Below are 14,983 nucleotides of genomic sequence, written 5' to 3'. Positions count from 1 at the left end.
GTTTCTTCATCCATAACATAACCCTCAGGAACAACAGGCAATTCATATTTAGGGGGAGAACCTTCATCATCACTTTCATCAATAATTTCATTCTCTCTAGCCCTAGCAAGTTGTTCATCAAGAAATTCACCTAATGGCACAGTAGTATCAAGCATAGAAGTAGTTTCATCATAAGTATCATGCATAGCAGAAGTGGCATCATCAATAACATGCGACATATCAGAATTAATAGCAGAAGCAGGTTTAGGTGTCGCAAGCTTACTCAAAACAGAAGGAGAATCAAGTACAGAGCTAGATGGCAGTTCCTTACCTTCCCTCGTACTTGAGGGAAAAATCTTAGTTCTTTCGTCTTCCAAGTTCCTCATAGTGATCAGCAGATATAGATCCCAAATGACTCAAAGAATAGAGCTATGCTCCCCGGCAACAGTGCCAGAAAATAGTCTTGATAACCCACAAGTATAGGGGATCGCAATAGTTTTCGAGGGTAGAGTATTGAACCCAAATTTATTGATTCGACACAAGGGGAGCCAAAGAATATTCTCAAGTATTAGCAGTTGAGTTGTCAATTCAACCACACCTGGATAACTTAGTATCTACAGCAAAGTATTTAGTAGCAAAGTAGTATGGAAGTAACAGTAACGGCAGCAAAAGTAATAGTAGCAATTTTGTAGTAATTGTAACAATGGCAACGGTAAAGTAACTAAGCAAAGATCAATATGTGAAAAGCTCGTAGGCATTGGATCAGTGATGGATAATTATGTTGGATGCGATTCCTCATGTAATAGTTATAACATAGGGTGACACAGAGCTAGCTCCAGTTCATCAATGTAATGTAGGCATGTATTCCGAATATAGTCATACGTGCTTATGGAAAAGAACTAGCATGACATCTCTTGTCCTACCCTCCCGTGGCAGTGGGGTCCTATTGGAAACTAAGGGATATTAAGGCCTCCTTTTAATAGAGTACCGGACCAAAGCATTAGCACTTAGTGAATACATGAACTCCTCAAACTATGATCATCACCGAGAGTGATCCCGATTATTGTCACTTCGGGGCTGTCGGATCATAACACATAATAGGTGACTATAGACTTGCAAGATAGGATCAAGAACTCACATATATTCATGAAAACATAATAGGTTCACATCTCAAATCATGGCACTCGAGTGGATGCTAAAACATAATAGGTGACTATAGACTTGCAAGATAGGATCAAGAACTCACATATATTCATGAACATAGTGGATACTAGGGATCAAACCCTAACAAAACTAACTTAATTACATGGTAAATCTCATCCAACCCATCACCGTCCAGCAAGCCTATGATGAATTACTCACACACAGCGGTGAGCATCATGAAATTGGTGATGGAGGAAGGTTGATGATGACGACGGCGACGGATTCCCCTCTCCGGAGCCCTGAACGGACTCCAGACCAGCCCTCCCGAGAGAGATTAGGCCTTGGCAGAAGCTCCGTATTGTAAAACACGATGAATCTTTCTCTCTGACTCTTTTCTCCCCGAACGTGAATATATGGAGTTGGAGTTGACGTCGGTGGAGCTTTAGGGGGCCCACGAGGCAGGGGGGCGTGCCCTTGGGGGGCGTCCCCACCCTCGTGGACAGGGTGTGGGCCCCCTGGTGCTGATTCTTTCGCTAGTATTTTTTATTAATTCCAAAAGGTTGCTCCATGGATTTTCAGGTCATTCCAAGAACTTTTAGTTCTGCACAAAAATAACACGATGGCAGTTCTGCTGAAAACAGCGTCAGTCCGGGTTAGTTCCATTCAAATCTTGCAAGTTAGAGTCGAAAACAAGGGCAAAAGTGTTTGGAAAATTAGATACGACGGAGACGTATCATGGCGTAGCTATCGGTCTGCTCTAGATGGCCAAGTGAGTTGGCCCGCAGTGCGAAGCCGCCGAATATGAAAACTGTCCAGAGAGGAAGATCTCCTCCTGGACCGTGTTGTTGTAGATGATTGATGGAGCCATCAAGCCTTCTGATGACGACGAAGTGGAACTCTCAATGAAAGCACCAATGTCGGTGTCAAAACCGGCGGATCTCGGGTAGGGGTTCCCGAACTGTGCGTCTAAGGCTGATGGTAATAGGAGGCGGAGGACACAATGTTTAGCCAGGTTCGGGCCCTCTCTATGGAGGTAATACCCTACTTCCTGCTTGATTGATCTTGATGAATATGAGTATTACAAGAGTTGATCTACCACGAGATCGTAATGGCTAAAACCCTAGAAGTCTAGCCTATGATTATGATCGTTGTTGCCTCTACGGACTAAACCCTCTGGTTTATATAGACACCGGAGGGGGCTAGGGTTACACAAAGTCGGTTACAGAGAAAGGAATCTACATATCTGAGTCGCCAAGCTTGCCTTCCATGCAAAGGAGAGTCCCATCCGGACACGGGAAGAAGTCTTCTATCTTGTATCTTCGCAGCCCAACAGTCCAGCCCATGTTAATAGTCCGGCTATCCGAGGACCCTTTAATCTAGGACTCCCTCAAGGGCTCCGCCTACTGTGGCCCATCTCCGTCGATGAAACCGAGGAGGCTCTGAATACCAGCTCTCCACTCTTCGAGCCTTTTCGGAGCAGGAGGAAAGTCTAGGAGTAGCTTCACTCGTGCCAATGCTTCTGCTAGCGTAGGCGGCAACGACAGGCCGAAGAACGAGAGGTGCTCTGACTCCTAACTATGTTGGAAGGAGCTCCGTCACGGTCTTGCAGCCACGCGCCGCTCCCGCCGGTGTCGTGGCGTGCATGCTGGCCTCGCACATCTCGGTAATGATGCCGAGAGCTCTTTCCATGGTGATGCCTGGGGTCACCAACGGTGCGGCGCTGCTCGTCGTGCACGACCTAGGAAGGACGCGGCGCATACGCCGGCAGGGGTGTCTTGGAGGTTGCCTTTCCACCCTTGGAGGTCGCTGCGCCGCCCGTAGGCAGCACGGCTCTGTCCTTGGATCCAGCGGTGTGCGGGCCGTCGTCGTGGCCACGGACGATACCGCTCGCCTGTCTCCGGTCGCCAGAATGTCGCGGAAGGTCGCGATCTCCACCTCCTCCTCCACCCGTGTCCATCCCGTCGCCCGCGCATGTCAGCACAGGCAGATCGGCCGCATAGGAACCAATCGCCGTGATGCCCTTCTTCTTGGGAAGCATGACGATGAAGATCTTGAGGAACTAACGCGCTAAACTACTAGATCAGGTTTGCACAACCTCTTCCCCCTACTTGGCGCGCGAAAGATGTCGGGGAAACGACACCTATGGGATCTCGTGGATCCCTTCTATGATCTGGCAGGGAAAGAGGGGTGCACAAAGAGTAGATCTAACGATCAACACGATAGATTTTTAACTAGGTTCGGGCCTCTGAGAAGCGTAAAACCCTAGTCCTGCTTTGAGTGTATTCAGTGTTCTTGAGCTTCGGCTAGTTGCTACGCGTGCAAACTGGGCCGGAAAAGTCCAAAAGTCCCCTCCTGTATCGCTTTGGGCCTCCTTTTATACAAAGGGGCTACCAAAGTGGCGATCAAGCACACAAGAGGTGTAAAGTTGCAACAGTGTCCGTGCTTATCACTAACGTCTTAGGACAAACACATTAAATGCACTCTTACGTGCCCCCTAACTTGATCGGGGACGGAAACAGAGCCCGTCCCGTCCGTCGCCACCTCACCCCGTCTTGGCACGCACCCAAGATGATGAGGCATGCAATGCCAAGCTGACTGGCTAGCCACTGCGTTGGAGCGGTGGCAGGATCTTCACGAAGATCTGCATGCCACCACGCAGGTGCTTGCCAAGCTGGCATGCTGGTTGCTGTGCTAGATCGGTGGCAGGGCGGCGGAACCTTGCCGTGCGCGAGCTTCGCTGTGGGCCCGTGAACGTCCCCGGCAAGGATCTTGCCGGGGCTTCGCAAACGTTCCCTTCAAGAACCTTGCTAGGGACGTTGCCTCCTGGTCTTCAAAAAATTCTGCATGTCACCATGCAGACGCCTCTGGATCTTGGTCTTGACATCGTCGATGATGTCAGAGCTCTCAACTTCAAGGGTGATGGTCTTGCTTGTGCTTCGCAGACCATCCCGGCAAGAATCTTGCCGGGGGCTCAGCTTGTCTTCTGTTCTTTATTTATTGGCCTGAACGCCGTCTTGGTCGTCTCACATTTGCTTCCAGCTGTCCCTGTCAAGCCTTGCCGCGGGTGAGGCTGCAAGTGCCCATGCACAAGCATGAAATACTAAGAAAGGTCCAAACTTTATACGCCGACAGCTCCCAAAGAGCAAGTCCTCCACACTGGTGACGAATGGATATTACACTTGTTGGTGGGAAATCTATAGCAAGGTTCGAGACATAATCATAATGCTCATTTGGCGTATGTGGAGCCTTCGTACAAACCTAGTCTATAGTAAAACAATTCCATCTCCTGAAGCCTCCAAAAAATTCTTAAGTACCACCTTCGTCCGGAAATATTTGTCATCAAAATGAATAAAAAGGGATGTATCTAGAATTATATTTAATTCTAGATACATCCCTTTTTATTCATTTTGATGACAAGTATTCCCGGACGGAGGAAGTAGCTACTTGTATTCACTACACTATGTACATCAAGTGAGCACAAACGAGATTAACAAGGGGAAGACCCTATCGCCAGGATGCCCTCTTGTCAAAAGACAATAGTCAAAGTACCCGAACCATTGTGCCCCCACCACCGACGAATTGGCGGCTCTTTCATCTGATGGCTCATTCTCTGAGGCTGGCGACATGGCTGGAGCTGGTATATTACTCAGAAATGCAGATGGAGGCGCTGTCTTTGCGTCCCGTCGACACCTTTTCCATAGTAATGATGCGCTGGAATCGGAGATTCATGCATTGATGGGTGGCATTGGTTTAGCCCTACAATGGTCAAACCTCCTAAGTCATTGTTCTATCGGCTTTATTTGATTCTACACTGGCTAGACGTTACCTGGTTAATAAAATCAAGATACTAATGGAGGATCGGGAGTTTGTTCATGTCAAAATAGCACGTTCGTACCATCTCGAAAATGAACGTAGGACCGTTCAATGGGCTTTAGAGGAGGAGCAATCGTCACTGGACGTCCCCTTCGTCTCCTCACACATGGCGTTTATTCAGCTCATGCACTTGAGACACGCCATTGCCACCGTGCATCAGGATGAACAGGCGTCTGATAGCTTTCTTTGGCCATGTCAAGGAGGAGCAGGCCCTCAACGGGTGGATGGAGGAGCAGGCCCTCAACGGGTGGATGCATAGGAACTCGCGAAGAAGATTCTTGATGAACTCAGAGATTGGAAGATGGTGGTCCAAGGAGGAGGTAGCTTACAACGTTTTGTGAGAGATTAGTTTTGGGTTCATTGTAGGAGTGGTGGTGGGTGTTGTCTTCGAGTGTTCGCGCTCGCTAGACCTCTTGTAAATTGTTTTGCTCCCTTCTACTCCCTCCGTCCGGAAATACTTATCATCAAAATGAATAAAAGGGAACGTATCTAGATGTATATTAGTTCTAGATACATCATTTTTTATCCATTTTGATGACAAGTATTTTCGGACGGAGGGAGTATAGAAGTAAGGCACGTGCTTTGCGTGCTCTTGGAAAAAAAATAGCACGTTCAGGATAGGGTTGCTCGCTTGCTAACTTGGGTCGCATTGAGGTAGCCTGACTAGTTGGCTACATCAGGGCCCTACTTTCATTGACACTTTTGTAATGGCACACTGTAATCCTATCACTATGGAATAAACTCCATTTCTACTCACAAAAAATAGTATCTTCACCTAGGGTTTAGTATCTTCATGTAGGATTACATCATGGATGCGGTGCGTGCATGTGTACGCTTTTCCGGACTCGATCTGCAAGCCCGTCTGGCCCGGCCGGTTTTCATCCTCTATTCATGCACTTCGCGGCTGCGACATGGACGTCTATCACACAATGTCATGCACTAATGCACACACTTACATCTGCAAAAGAAAAAGAAACGTTACCCGAAAAAGAAAAAAAACCTTGCTTGCAGCCACAGGTACTTCACACTACGCGCCCGCTGCCATGGATCTCACACATAACCAATAAATACAACGAAGAGAGAAAACGGTAAATATACATGGTCCAAAGAGTACCACACGCACCCGCAAGAAAAAACAGAGTACCACACAATACAAGCCCAGATTGTTCATGACAACGACAAGAGATGGATGGCTAATTTATTGGGCCGGCGCGCATGCGCGCACGCGCAGACGGACCAGCAGCGGGTTTGATCGGCCGGCGGCGACGAGCTAGTAGCGGCGGCGGCGGTTGGCCGGCTCCTTCTGCGCGTTGAAGTACATGGCGGCGACGGGGAGCCCCAGGTCATGGCGCTCTGCGAAGGCACGGGTGCTGAACCGCGCGCGCATGGCCGACGCTGCTGTGTCTCCGCCGGGAGCCGGCGCCAGCACACGCGCCTTCTGCTGGAACAGCACCAGCACGTAGCGGTGGATGCCCAACGGCGGCTTCGGACCCATGTAGGGCACCACCTCCTCCCCTGCACGCATGGATCATCATTATAATTAAAACGTAATTAGCATCTATAGCTCGCCATTAGCAAACAAATAGATAGCTTCACCACGTAGTACGTGCAAGAGTGTAGCTACACACATAACGTAAGCATGGCGTTCCTTTAGTCACGAGGAGGCTATATTTTTCTTCTTTTCTTGCAGTTTAGCAAGCAAAAGGCGGAGTAAAAACAGCCGATCCGCCGGCGGTTTGTTTCAGCAAAAGCGACCGATGCCATGCATGATCTGTCGTGTGTCCGTTGTGGCGAGGGTGACGGGGCTGCGCCGCTCAGGTCGACACGCGCCGTGGGCGGCACAGAGGGAGACGGGACGGGATACCCGCTACGTGTCCACCGCATGGGGCCTGCAGCGTGGACACGTGTTCCGCCCCGCGGCAGGACAGGTATCGTGCGCCGGCTGGCACGTACCGCTGCGAAGCTGATCGTTTTGGGTGGATTTTCCTCTTTAGTTAAAGCTTGTTGTGGGATCAGAAAATACTGGACAGTGGGCATCGGCGAAAAAAGGAAGTACCGGGCACCCCAAAAACATACAGTATATATTACTCGCATGTAGTAATATTTTACCTTGAGAAGGATCTGATCCACCAGGTATGTTAACCACCAGCCTGTTCCGACAGAACATTGCCCAGAAGAAACGTCAGAATTAATCAGCTAGCTCATACACGAATTAGTACAAGATTGTAAATGTAGATGCTCAGGCAGCACAATTACCAAAAATGGTACAAGTAAAAGAAGCAAATAAATAAATTAGTTAATTACCAGTGAAGCCACTCCTTCATGGTGGGCTCGCTGGGGCTCGGTGCGTCCGGATCAGTCATAACCTGCAAATTAGAGCACGCCCAGTTCACAGTAGCTTCAACTGAATCAGAGCGCATATGCAAGTACTAACCACGCATAAAGCACCATGGCATGCACACACACATGCAAGACGCATATGAAAATACTGACCAGGGTGAAGAGATCGCCGGCCCGGCCGGTTATCTGGATCGAGGGCGCCGCGTCGGCGATGGACGGCTTGATCTCGCAGCCGTTCGTCAGGTCCTTCGTCCCGAAGCGCACGGTCACCGGCATGGTGGGCACGAACATGTCCACCACGTCACCGATCACCCTCCCAACCACAAGGGGGTCCACATGGGCTGCCATGGCCGGAGGACGGCGATGAGGTCGAGCAGCAACAGCAAAACTTGCCAGCTAGCTAGCTGGATCTCCCGAGAGCACCTGCTTGTCTGTGTTGTATGAGCAGTGTTTGTATTGAGGAGAAAGGGTGAGGGGGTGAGCGAGTATTTATAGGTGGAGGGAGGTGGTGGAAATATGACATGGACATTTTGGTGCTGTTGCGATGATAAGCATGCGTGATGGTTAGTTGTCATTTCTCCCAAGTTAGAGATTGTATGTGATGCTAGTGTGTGAAGGGCCCTCTGACATATGCCAATTCTGGTTTTGGTCACTGACATGTGGGCCCGGCTTACTGGCGTGATCATATGTCAGTGATCAAAGTTAGAACCGGCGGGGCCATATGTTGGTGACTAAAATTAAAATTGACATGTCGTACATGATTTTAGTCTATTTACGTGTTGATTATTCGTACGTCGGTGAGAAATACCATGTGCGTCGTATATGGCACCTAGTTTTGTGAGCATAAGTATTTGCTTGGCGTTGTGGTGTACAACTAAAAGATACAGATGTTGGTGACTAAAGTGAAAATGGCGTGTCGTAGATGATTTGGGTCTATTTGCGTGTTGGTTAACCGTAGCTTTGATTATATGGGCGTAGAATACCGCGTGCGTCGTATATGACCCCTAGTTTTGTGAATGCAAGGGCTTTTCTCTCAAGCCACTCTACTCTTTTTTTTTGAGAAACAAGCCACTCTACTCTTTTATTTCTTTCTGATTCCGGCGTTACAGTTTAGAAATGTGAATGACCTTTTCTAGAACAGCCGCTAAACTATACTTACCAAATAAAAATAGAATGAAAGATAGAAATTGAAACAAGCAAATTGAAAGTTACACAACCTTCAACGGTCAAGCCTCACTATGAGTAGATTTTTTTGAATGCGGTTCACGAGGCTTTACAAACTCTTGATTCGTTCATACTGTAGTGCATGAAGGTTTTTAAATGACTTCTAACTATCTAGGAGGCAAACACCCTTCAGAAGTACTCCCTCTGACTCATAATATAAGGTGTTATTACCTACAATATACTCATATATTGGATGTAATAACATTTCACATTATGGGACAGAGTGAGTAACAAGCAAAGCAAAGTCACACTCAAAAGATCTTCAATCAAAGTATTCTCAACAACACAAATTATCTCTCTCTCTCTCTCTCTCTCTCTCTCTCACACACACACACAGACACAAGAACGCACACGCGTTCGCAGGCGCGCGCACACAGAGATACGTCTCAAACGCGTCTACAATTGAATGATTCATACTATATTGTTATCAATTACACACTTTGGGCATACTTTTTATCAATTTTTATTTGACTAACATATAAATAAAGTACCCAATGCTAGTTCCTGTATTTTGTTGTTTATTCAATTTCAGGAAAATCCGCAGAAAAAGTCCAAGAGAAATAGAACAAAAATAATTCAGGAAGTTAAACATGAGAAGAGACCCAAGAGCCAAAGACCAGCACCGGGGGGTGGGGCTCTTAGGTGCCTAGACGCCTGGTGTAGATGCCCCCGGGCCCATGGTGTCTACAACAGGTGTCTACGGTGTGGAGGTAGCCACCTAGAGGCCCCGGTGTCCGATGGTGTTTATGTAACCCATTTGCGTACCTTAATTATCGAGCAGTTTTTTGTCGTCGGCACATCGCGTTTCCAAGGCAATCTTTGTTTTTAGCCCTCATCCAGAACTCTGCCGAAGGGGGAAGCCATCTTCATCATCACAAAATCTTGATCCTCCTGCTCCAAGATGAGTTGTGAGTAGTCCACCCCCTGAACTACGGGTTCATGGGACTAGCCTTGTAATCTCTTCATCTTGATGTGTTTTAGATGTTCAATACAGTAGTCATATGAGCTGCCTTACATGATTATGGTTTATCAAAAATATTTGTAGCGGTAATGTTGATCATGTCACTACAAAATTTGCTCTATTTAGTGACAAAACCCTGGTAACGAAATAGGAAATGCCGCCTAATATCATTATCTGTGGCAGCGCCCTTGACAACTTGGGTGACGTTCTGGCCTGAAATTCGGCGACACTTTTGGGCGTCACTTGGCATGCCCGCTTTCTAGGACGATTTGTAGTGTCACATAATTTTTTTGGTGTCACAAACAATGTTAGACGGGTCAAAAAATGGATAACAAAATGACTCATTGGTGTTCAGAACATAGTACCTTATAAATTCGACCATGGTAGGGTTTATAATAAATTAGAATCAAATTTTCAGGGTTGAGGGTTGAGATGCTCGTATCGAAATACATTGATTATTTTTTCAGCGCATGCTCTCAGTACTATAAAAGGTCATCATTTCATAATACTACTTAATAGAACATACATGTTCGTCATCATCACATCAGGACCAATAGTAGCATAAAACAGGACCTACAAAGATGGATGATCAGTGAGGTAACACGACAGAGAGTCAGAACTACTTCTCATCTGGTTCAGCAGCAATGAACCGAGGAAGAGAAAGGTCCTTGCACACCCATGGTGTAGCACAAAGATCATTCTGTTGTTGGGAAACGTAGCATGCAATTTCAAAAAAATTCCTACGCTCACGCAAAATCTCACTAGGAGATGCATAGCAACGAGAGGGGAAGAGTGTGTCCATGTACCCTCGTAGATCGAAAGTGGAAGCGTTAACTTAACGCGGTTGATGTAGTCGAACGTCTTCTCGAATCAACCGAGTACCGAACGTACGACACCTCCGAGCTCTGCACACATTCAGCTCGATGACGTCCCTCAAACTCTTGATCCAGTAGAGGCACGAAGGAGTCGATGAGTTTCATCAGCGTGACGGCGTGATGACGGTGTTGGTGAAGTGATCCGCACAGGCTTCGCCTAAGCACTACGACAATATGACCAGAGGAGTAAACGGTGGAGGGGGGCACCGCACACGGCTAAACAATTGATGTGCTTTAGGGTGCCCCCTGCCCCCGTATATAAAGGCGGAGGGGATTGGGGTTTCGGCAAAACCCTTAAGGTTCGAACTCTGGGGTGCGCACGAAGATCTTCTCCCTACCGATACTCGCCCACAACCTCGCCGCGATTCTAAGCTAGCACGATGAACAACACAAGAGACACAAGGTTTATACTGGTTCGGGCCACCGTTGTGGTGTAATACCCTAATCCAGTGTGTGGTGTGGTGGATTGCCTCTTGGGCTGATGATCAACAGTACAGAGGAAGAACAACCTCGCGAGAGGTGTTCTTGTGGTGGTGTGTAGATGAGCTAGGTTCGGAGCAGATTGGATTCCCCCCTCTACTATGGTGGCTGGCCCTATTTATAGAGGCCTTGGTACTCTTCCCAAATATTGAGCGGGAAGGGATCCAACAACAGCCATTTTGAAAGGGGACAACTAGTACAAGCTATCCTGACTAAAGGTGGTCTTCGACTGCCTAAGGCACTGGTGATGACGCCGTTTTGGGCTCTACGGTGACCTCCTCATGTCGTCCTGCTGGTCTTGGTCTCGTTGCACCAATATGGAAACCTTTGCCTGATGCCTCGGTACTCCGCGCCTGTGCTTGCCCCGTTTGCACCAAAGAGGAAACGAGGACACTGCGTAGGCAGGCGCCCGCCTGGTCTTGATCGTATGGCTTATGTCATGAGCACCTCGCGAGGTACCCCTCGCCTTGATCTCTCCGCCTCCTCGCAAGCCTGCCTGGTGAGGCCGCCCCTGAGGAGGCCTTGTGTCGTCCGCCCCGCGAGGCTTGGCCCCTCGCGAGGGTCTTGAGTGTTTGCTGATGAAGACGGGCCATACTGGGCCACTGCTGAGCCACGCTGCAGGCCGCAGGCAGGCAGGTCTGGGGACCCCCGTTCCCAGGACACTGACCGTAGCCCCCGCGCCCAAGGCGTGCTCGGACTTGGCTTAGCAGCGAAGCCAAAGGGCAAGTGCGGAGTGCCGCGGGCCCCAACAGCCTGCGGCCTTGGTCACCGCGTGGAGGTTGATTGGACGTGGGCGTATCCGCTTCCCCACGCTGCCTCAGCAACTACCCGACTGACAAAAGGTTGGCCTGGGTAAGGCTTGCCTTCATTGCTCTCCTTCGGCTTGCTCCAAATCCGCTTTCTTGCTTCCCCACTTCTGAAATCTCCAGATCCGCTCCATTCCTCCCCCTTCAGCGAGCAATGCCGCCCTGCAAGGCCAAGGCCGACGCACTGCCGGTTTGGTATTCACCGGCCCTGGATGCCCCAACATGTCGGAGAAGAATCTCATCTCTACGCGCCTGATGACGGCGGTGGAGGGCAGCGAGATCGGGGAGACCGAACTCCGGGCTGGCTCCGCCGAGCCGGAGGCTAAGGGGAGCACCTTCTACCCCTTCTTCATGAATGCCGTTGTCACCGGCCTGGTTCCTCCCTTCCCTGAGTTCTTCTACGCCGTCCTCCGCCATTACAGGTTGCAGGCCCTTCATCTCCATCCCAACTCCGTTCTCCTTTTGTTGATTTTTGCCTACTACTGCGAGGCACATGTTGGGGTGATGCCGTCTGTGGCTTTGCTGCTCCACTTCTTCTCCCTCCAAATCAATGGCGAGCATACCTCAGCGTGCGCCAACTTCATTGCATACTCCAAGGCCAACGCGATCTCGAAGACCGGGAAGAGGATCGACAACTTCCGGAGCAAATGGGTCATGATGGATGCCAGATGTATCCACTCCCGGCTGGTGTTGCCAACGGAGCCACCCCAGCCCGACGAGGGGTGGTCTCGCGTGAAGCTTGATGACAGCCAGGCAAAGTTGGTGCTGGAGAAGATGAACACCGACCTGAGGCCGGGCAACGTGAAGGCGGCAAAGCTGACGGGGGCCACGCTCCTGACGGAGTTCCTGGCACAGCGGGTGGCTCCACTTCAGGCGCACTCGCGCCCATTGTGGATGCTTGGGGGCGCGAACGATGATCTTTGCCTGAATCCGGTGGCCTTGGCCTATGAGGATTTGGTCGCAGCTCTTCGCCTCTTGGTTGGGGATGACCTGGAAGGTCTGGAGGGTGCCCCTGCCCCCCTGTTCCTCCGCCAGGACTGGAAACAGGTGGTGGATGCCATGCCCACCTTCGATGGGCATGGCCTGGTGCCGGCGGTGCCTCCTGTGGCCCAGGAGGCGACGGCGCCGGTGGAAGTATCTTTAGGCAACTCCCGCGGGGGAGGAGAGGAAGACAAAGAAGAGGAGGAGCGTGACTCGGAGGCGACCACAGAAGGGACCGGGGAGACCTCTCCCCGGCGTAGGGCCAGCATCCTCTGCACCTTGACGGACCATGACGAGGCCGTCGCCATGCGGGAGGAAGAGGATCCTCCTGCGATCCAGAAGAACGACAGATCGACGCTGATCTCCCGAGGGGCTGCTTCTGCCCAGGCACCGCCCGAAGCCGCCTCCAGCCCTTTTGCTGCGCCCTCTTCCGCTCCCGGACCTATCGAGGCTGCACCCCGGACCAAGAGGCTCTCAGGTTTTAAGCTCCGCAAGAGGTCGGTGGCCTATGCCGCGATTGACCAGTAAGTGCTCGAACTCCGTCTTGTTCTTGTTTTTGCTGCCGAGGCTTGACGTTCTTCATCAATTGGTTAGGCCGCCGCTCGCGGCAAAGAAGAAGAAGGAGGACAAGTTGACTCCTCCTGGGGCGAACTCGTCCGCCGCGGCCACTCCTTCATCTGTGGGAAGGGGAGGCGGCGATGTTCGGACCTTCCCTTCCCGGTCATCCTCGTGAGGCCTGGAGGAGCGTCCAAGCGGGGTGCCCGCCCCCGTGGCCCCGCTGGCTCCGGAGGTGCCGGCGCCTGATGTCGTTGCTGAGGTAACCAAGGCTCAGGAGCCCCCAGTCTCCCAAGCCGTGGTTACGCTGCCGCCTTCTCCTCCTACAGTGCTGGTTCCGGGTTCTTCTGCCTCCTCTGCTCTTGGATCGTGCCTTATCCGAGTTGGGCCAGCTGCGAGAAGACCTCTAGGGCACCGACTCCCACCTGGTACCTGGGCGCCTGGAGCTGATCTCTGGCTGGGTTCATTCTGACGTCTCCGTCTGAGCAGCGCTGAGCTGGGCCGCGGCAACTTCTGAGGAGGGGAAGCAAGCCGCCACCTAGGCCGCAGCCGCCGTGATGCGGTACTGAAGGATGCCACTATTGGAAATATTCCCTAGAGGCAATAATAAAAGGGTTATTATTATATTTCCTTGTTCATTATAATTGTCTTTTATTCATGCTATAACTGTATTATCCGGAAATCGTAATACACGTGTGAATACACAGACCATAACATGTCCCTAGTGAGCCTCTAGTTGACTAGCTCGTTGGTCAACAGATAGTCATGGTTTCCTGACTATGGACATTAGATGTCATTGACAACGGGATCACATCATTAGGAGAATGATGTGATGGACAAGACCCAATCCTAAGCATAGCACAAGATCGTGTAGTTTGTTTTGCCAGAGCTTTTTCAATGTAAAGTATCTCTTCCTTAGACCATGAGATCGTGTAACTCCCGGGTACCGTAAGAGTGCTTTGGGTGTACCGAACGTCACAACGTAACTGGGTGACTATAAAGGTGCACTATAGGTATCTCCAAAAGTGTCTGTTGGGTTGACACGGATCGAGACTGGGATTTGTCACTCCGTCTGACGGAGAGGTATCTCTGGGCCCACTTGGTAATGCATCATCATAATGAGCTTAAAGTGACCAAGTGTTTGGTCACAGGATCATGCATTATGGTACGAGTAAAGTGACTTGCCGGTAACGAGACTGAACGAGGTATTGGGATACCGACGATCGAGTCTCGGGCATGTAACGTACCGATTGACAAAGGGAATTGTATACGGGGTTGTTCGAATCCTCGACATCGTGGTTCATCCAATGAGATCATCAAGGAGCATGTGGGCGCCAACATGGGTATCCAGATCCCGCTGTTGGTTATTGCCCGAGAGCCGTCTCGGTCATGTCTACGTGTCTCCCGAACCCGTTGGGTCTACACACTTAAGGTTCGGTGATGCTAGGGTTGTATGAATATGAGTATGCAGCATACCGAATGTTGTTCGGAGTCCCGGATGAGATCCCGGACATCACGAGGAGTTCCGGAATGGTCCGGAGGTGAAGAATTATATATAGGAAGTGATATTTTGCGCATCAGGAAAGTTTCGGGGTCGCCCGGTATTGTACCGGGACCACCGAAAGGGTCCCGGGGGTCCACCGGGTCGGGCCACCTGTCCCGGAGGGCCCCAAGGGCTGAAGTGGGGAGGGGAACCAGCCCATAGTGGGCTGGTGCGCCCCCCTTGGCGCACCCTTGCGCCTAGGGTTGAAACCCTAGGGTGGGGG

The 14,983-nt window shown here is 50.4% G+C and overlaps 1 protein-coding gene across 1 annotated transcript; it reads right to left on the bottom strand.

Annotated features, from left to right (window-relative positions):
• Positions 1-5,973: 5,973 nt before the first annotated feature.
• LOC123158870 (protein MOTHER of FT and TFL1 homolog 1) lies at positions 5,974-7,799 on the bottom strand. The gene is made up of 4 exons (XM_044576692.1): positions 7,489-7,799; positions 7,300-7,361; positions 7,105-7,145; positions 5,974-6,510 (listed from the first exon to the last, which is right to left on the bottom strand). Exons 1-4 carry the CDS (start codon positions 7,681-7,683, stop codon positions 6,266-6,268), a joined length of 543 nt encoding a protein of 180 aa, XP_044432627.1. The 5' UTR covers positions 7,684-7,799; the 3' UTR covers positions 5,974-6,265.
• Positions 7,800-14,983: the final 7,184 nt, after the last annotated feature.

This window comes from Triticum aestivum, chromosome 7B (genome assembly GCF_018294505.1).
Source record: "Triticum aestivum cultivar Chinese Spring chromosome 7B, IWGSC CS RefSeq v2.1, whole genome shotgun sequence".
Lineage (NCBI taxonomy): Eukaryota > Viridiplantae > Streptophyta > Magnoliopsida > Poales > Poaceae > Triticum > Triticum aestivum.
This window is presented reverse-complemented; position numbering and strand designations above follow the sequence as displayed.

Bases quoted from the DNA above. Each gene is read 5' to 3' on its own strand.
- LOC123158870 (XM_044576692.1), bottom strand. From the start codon at position 7,683: ATGGCAGCCCATGTGGACCCCCTTGTGGTTGGGAGGGTGATCGGTGAC. The intron at 7,362-7,488 runs GTCAGTATTTTC...TCTAATTTGCAG, and splicing joins CCGGCGATCTCTTCACCCTG to GTTATGACTGATCCGGACGC. The intron at 7,146-7,299 runs GTAATTAACTAA...CTGTCGGAACAG, and splicing joins ATGAAGGAGTGGCTTCACTG to GCTGGTGGTTAACATACCTG.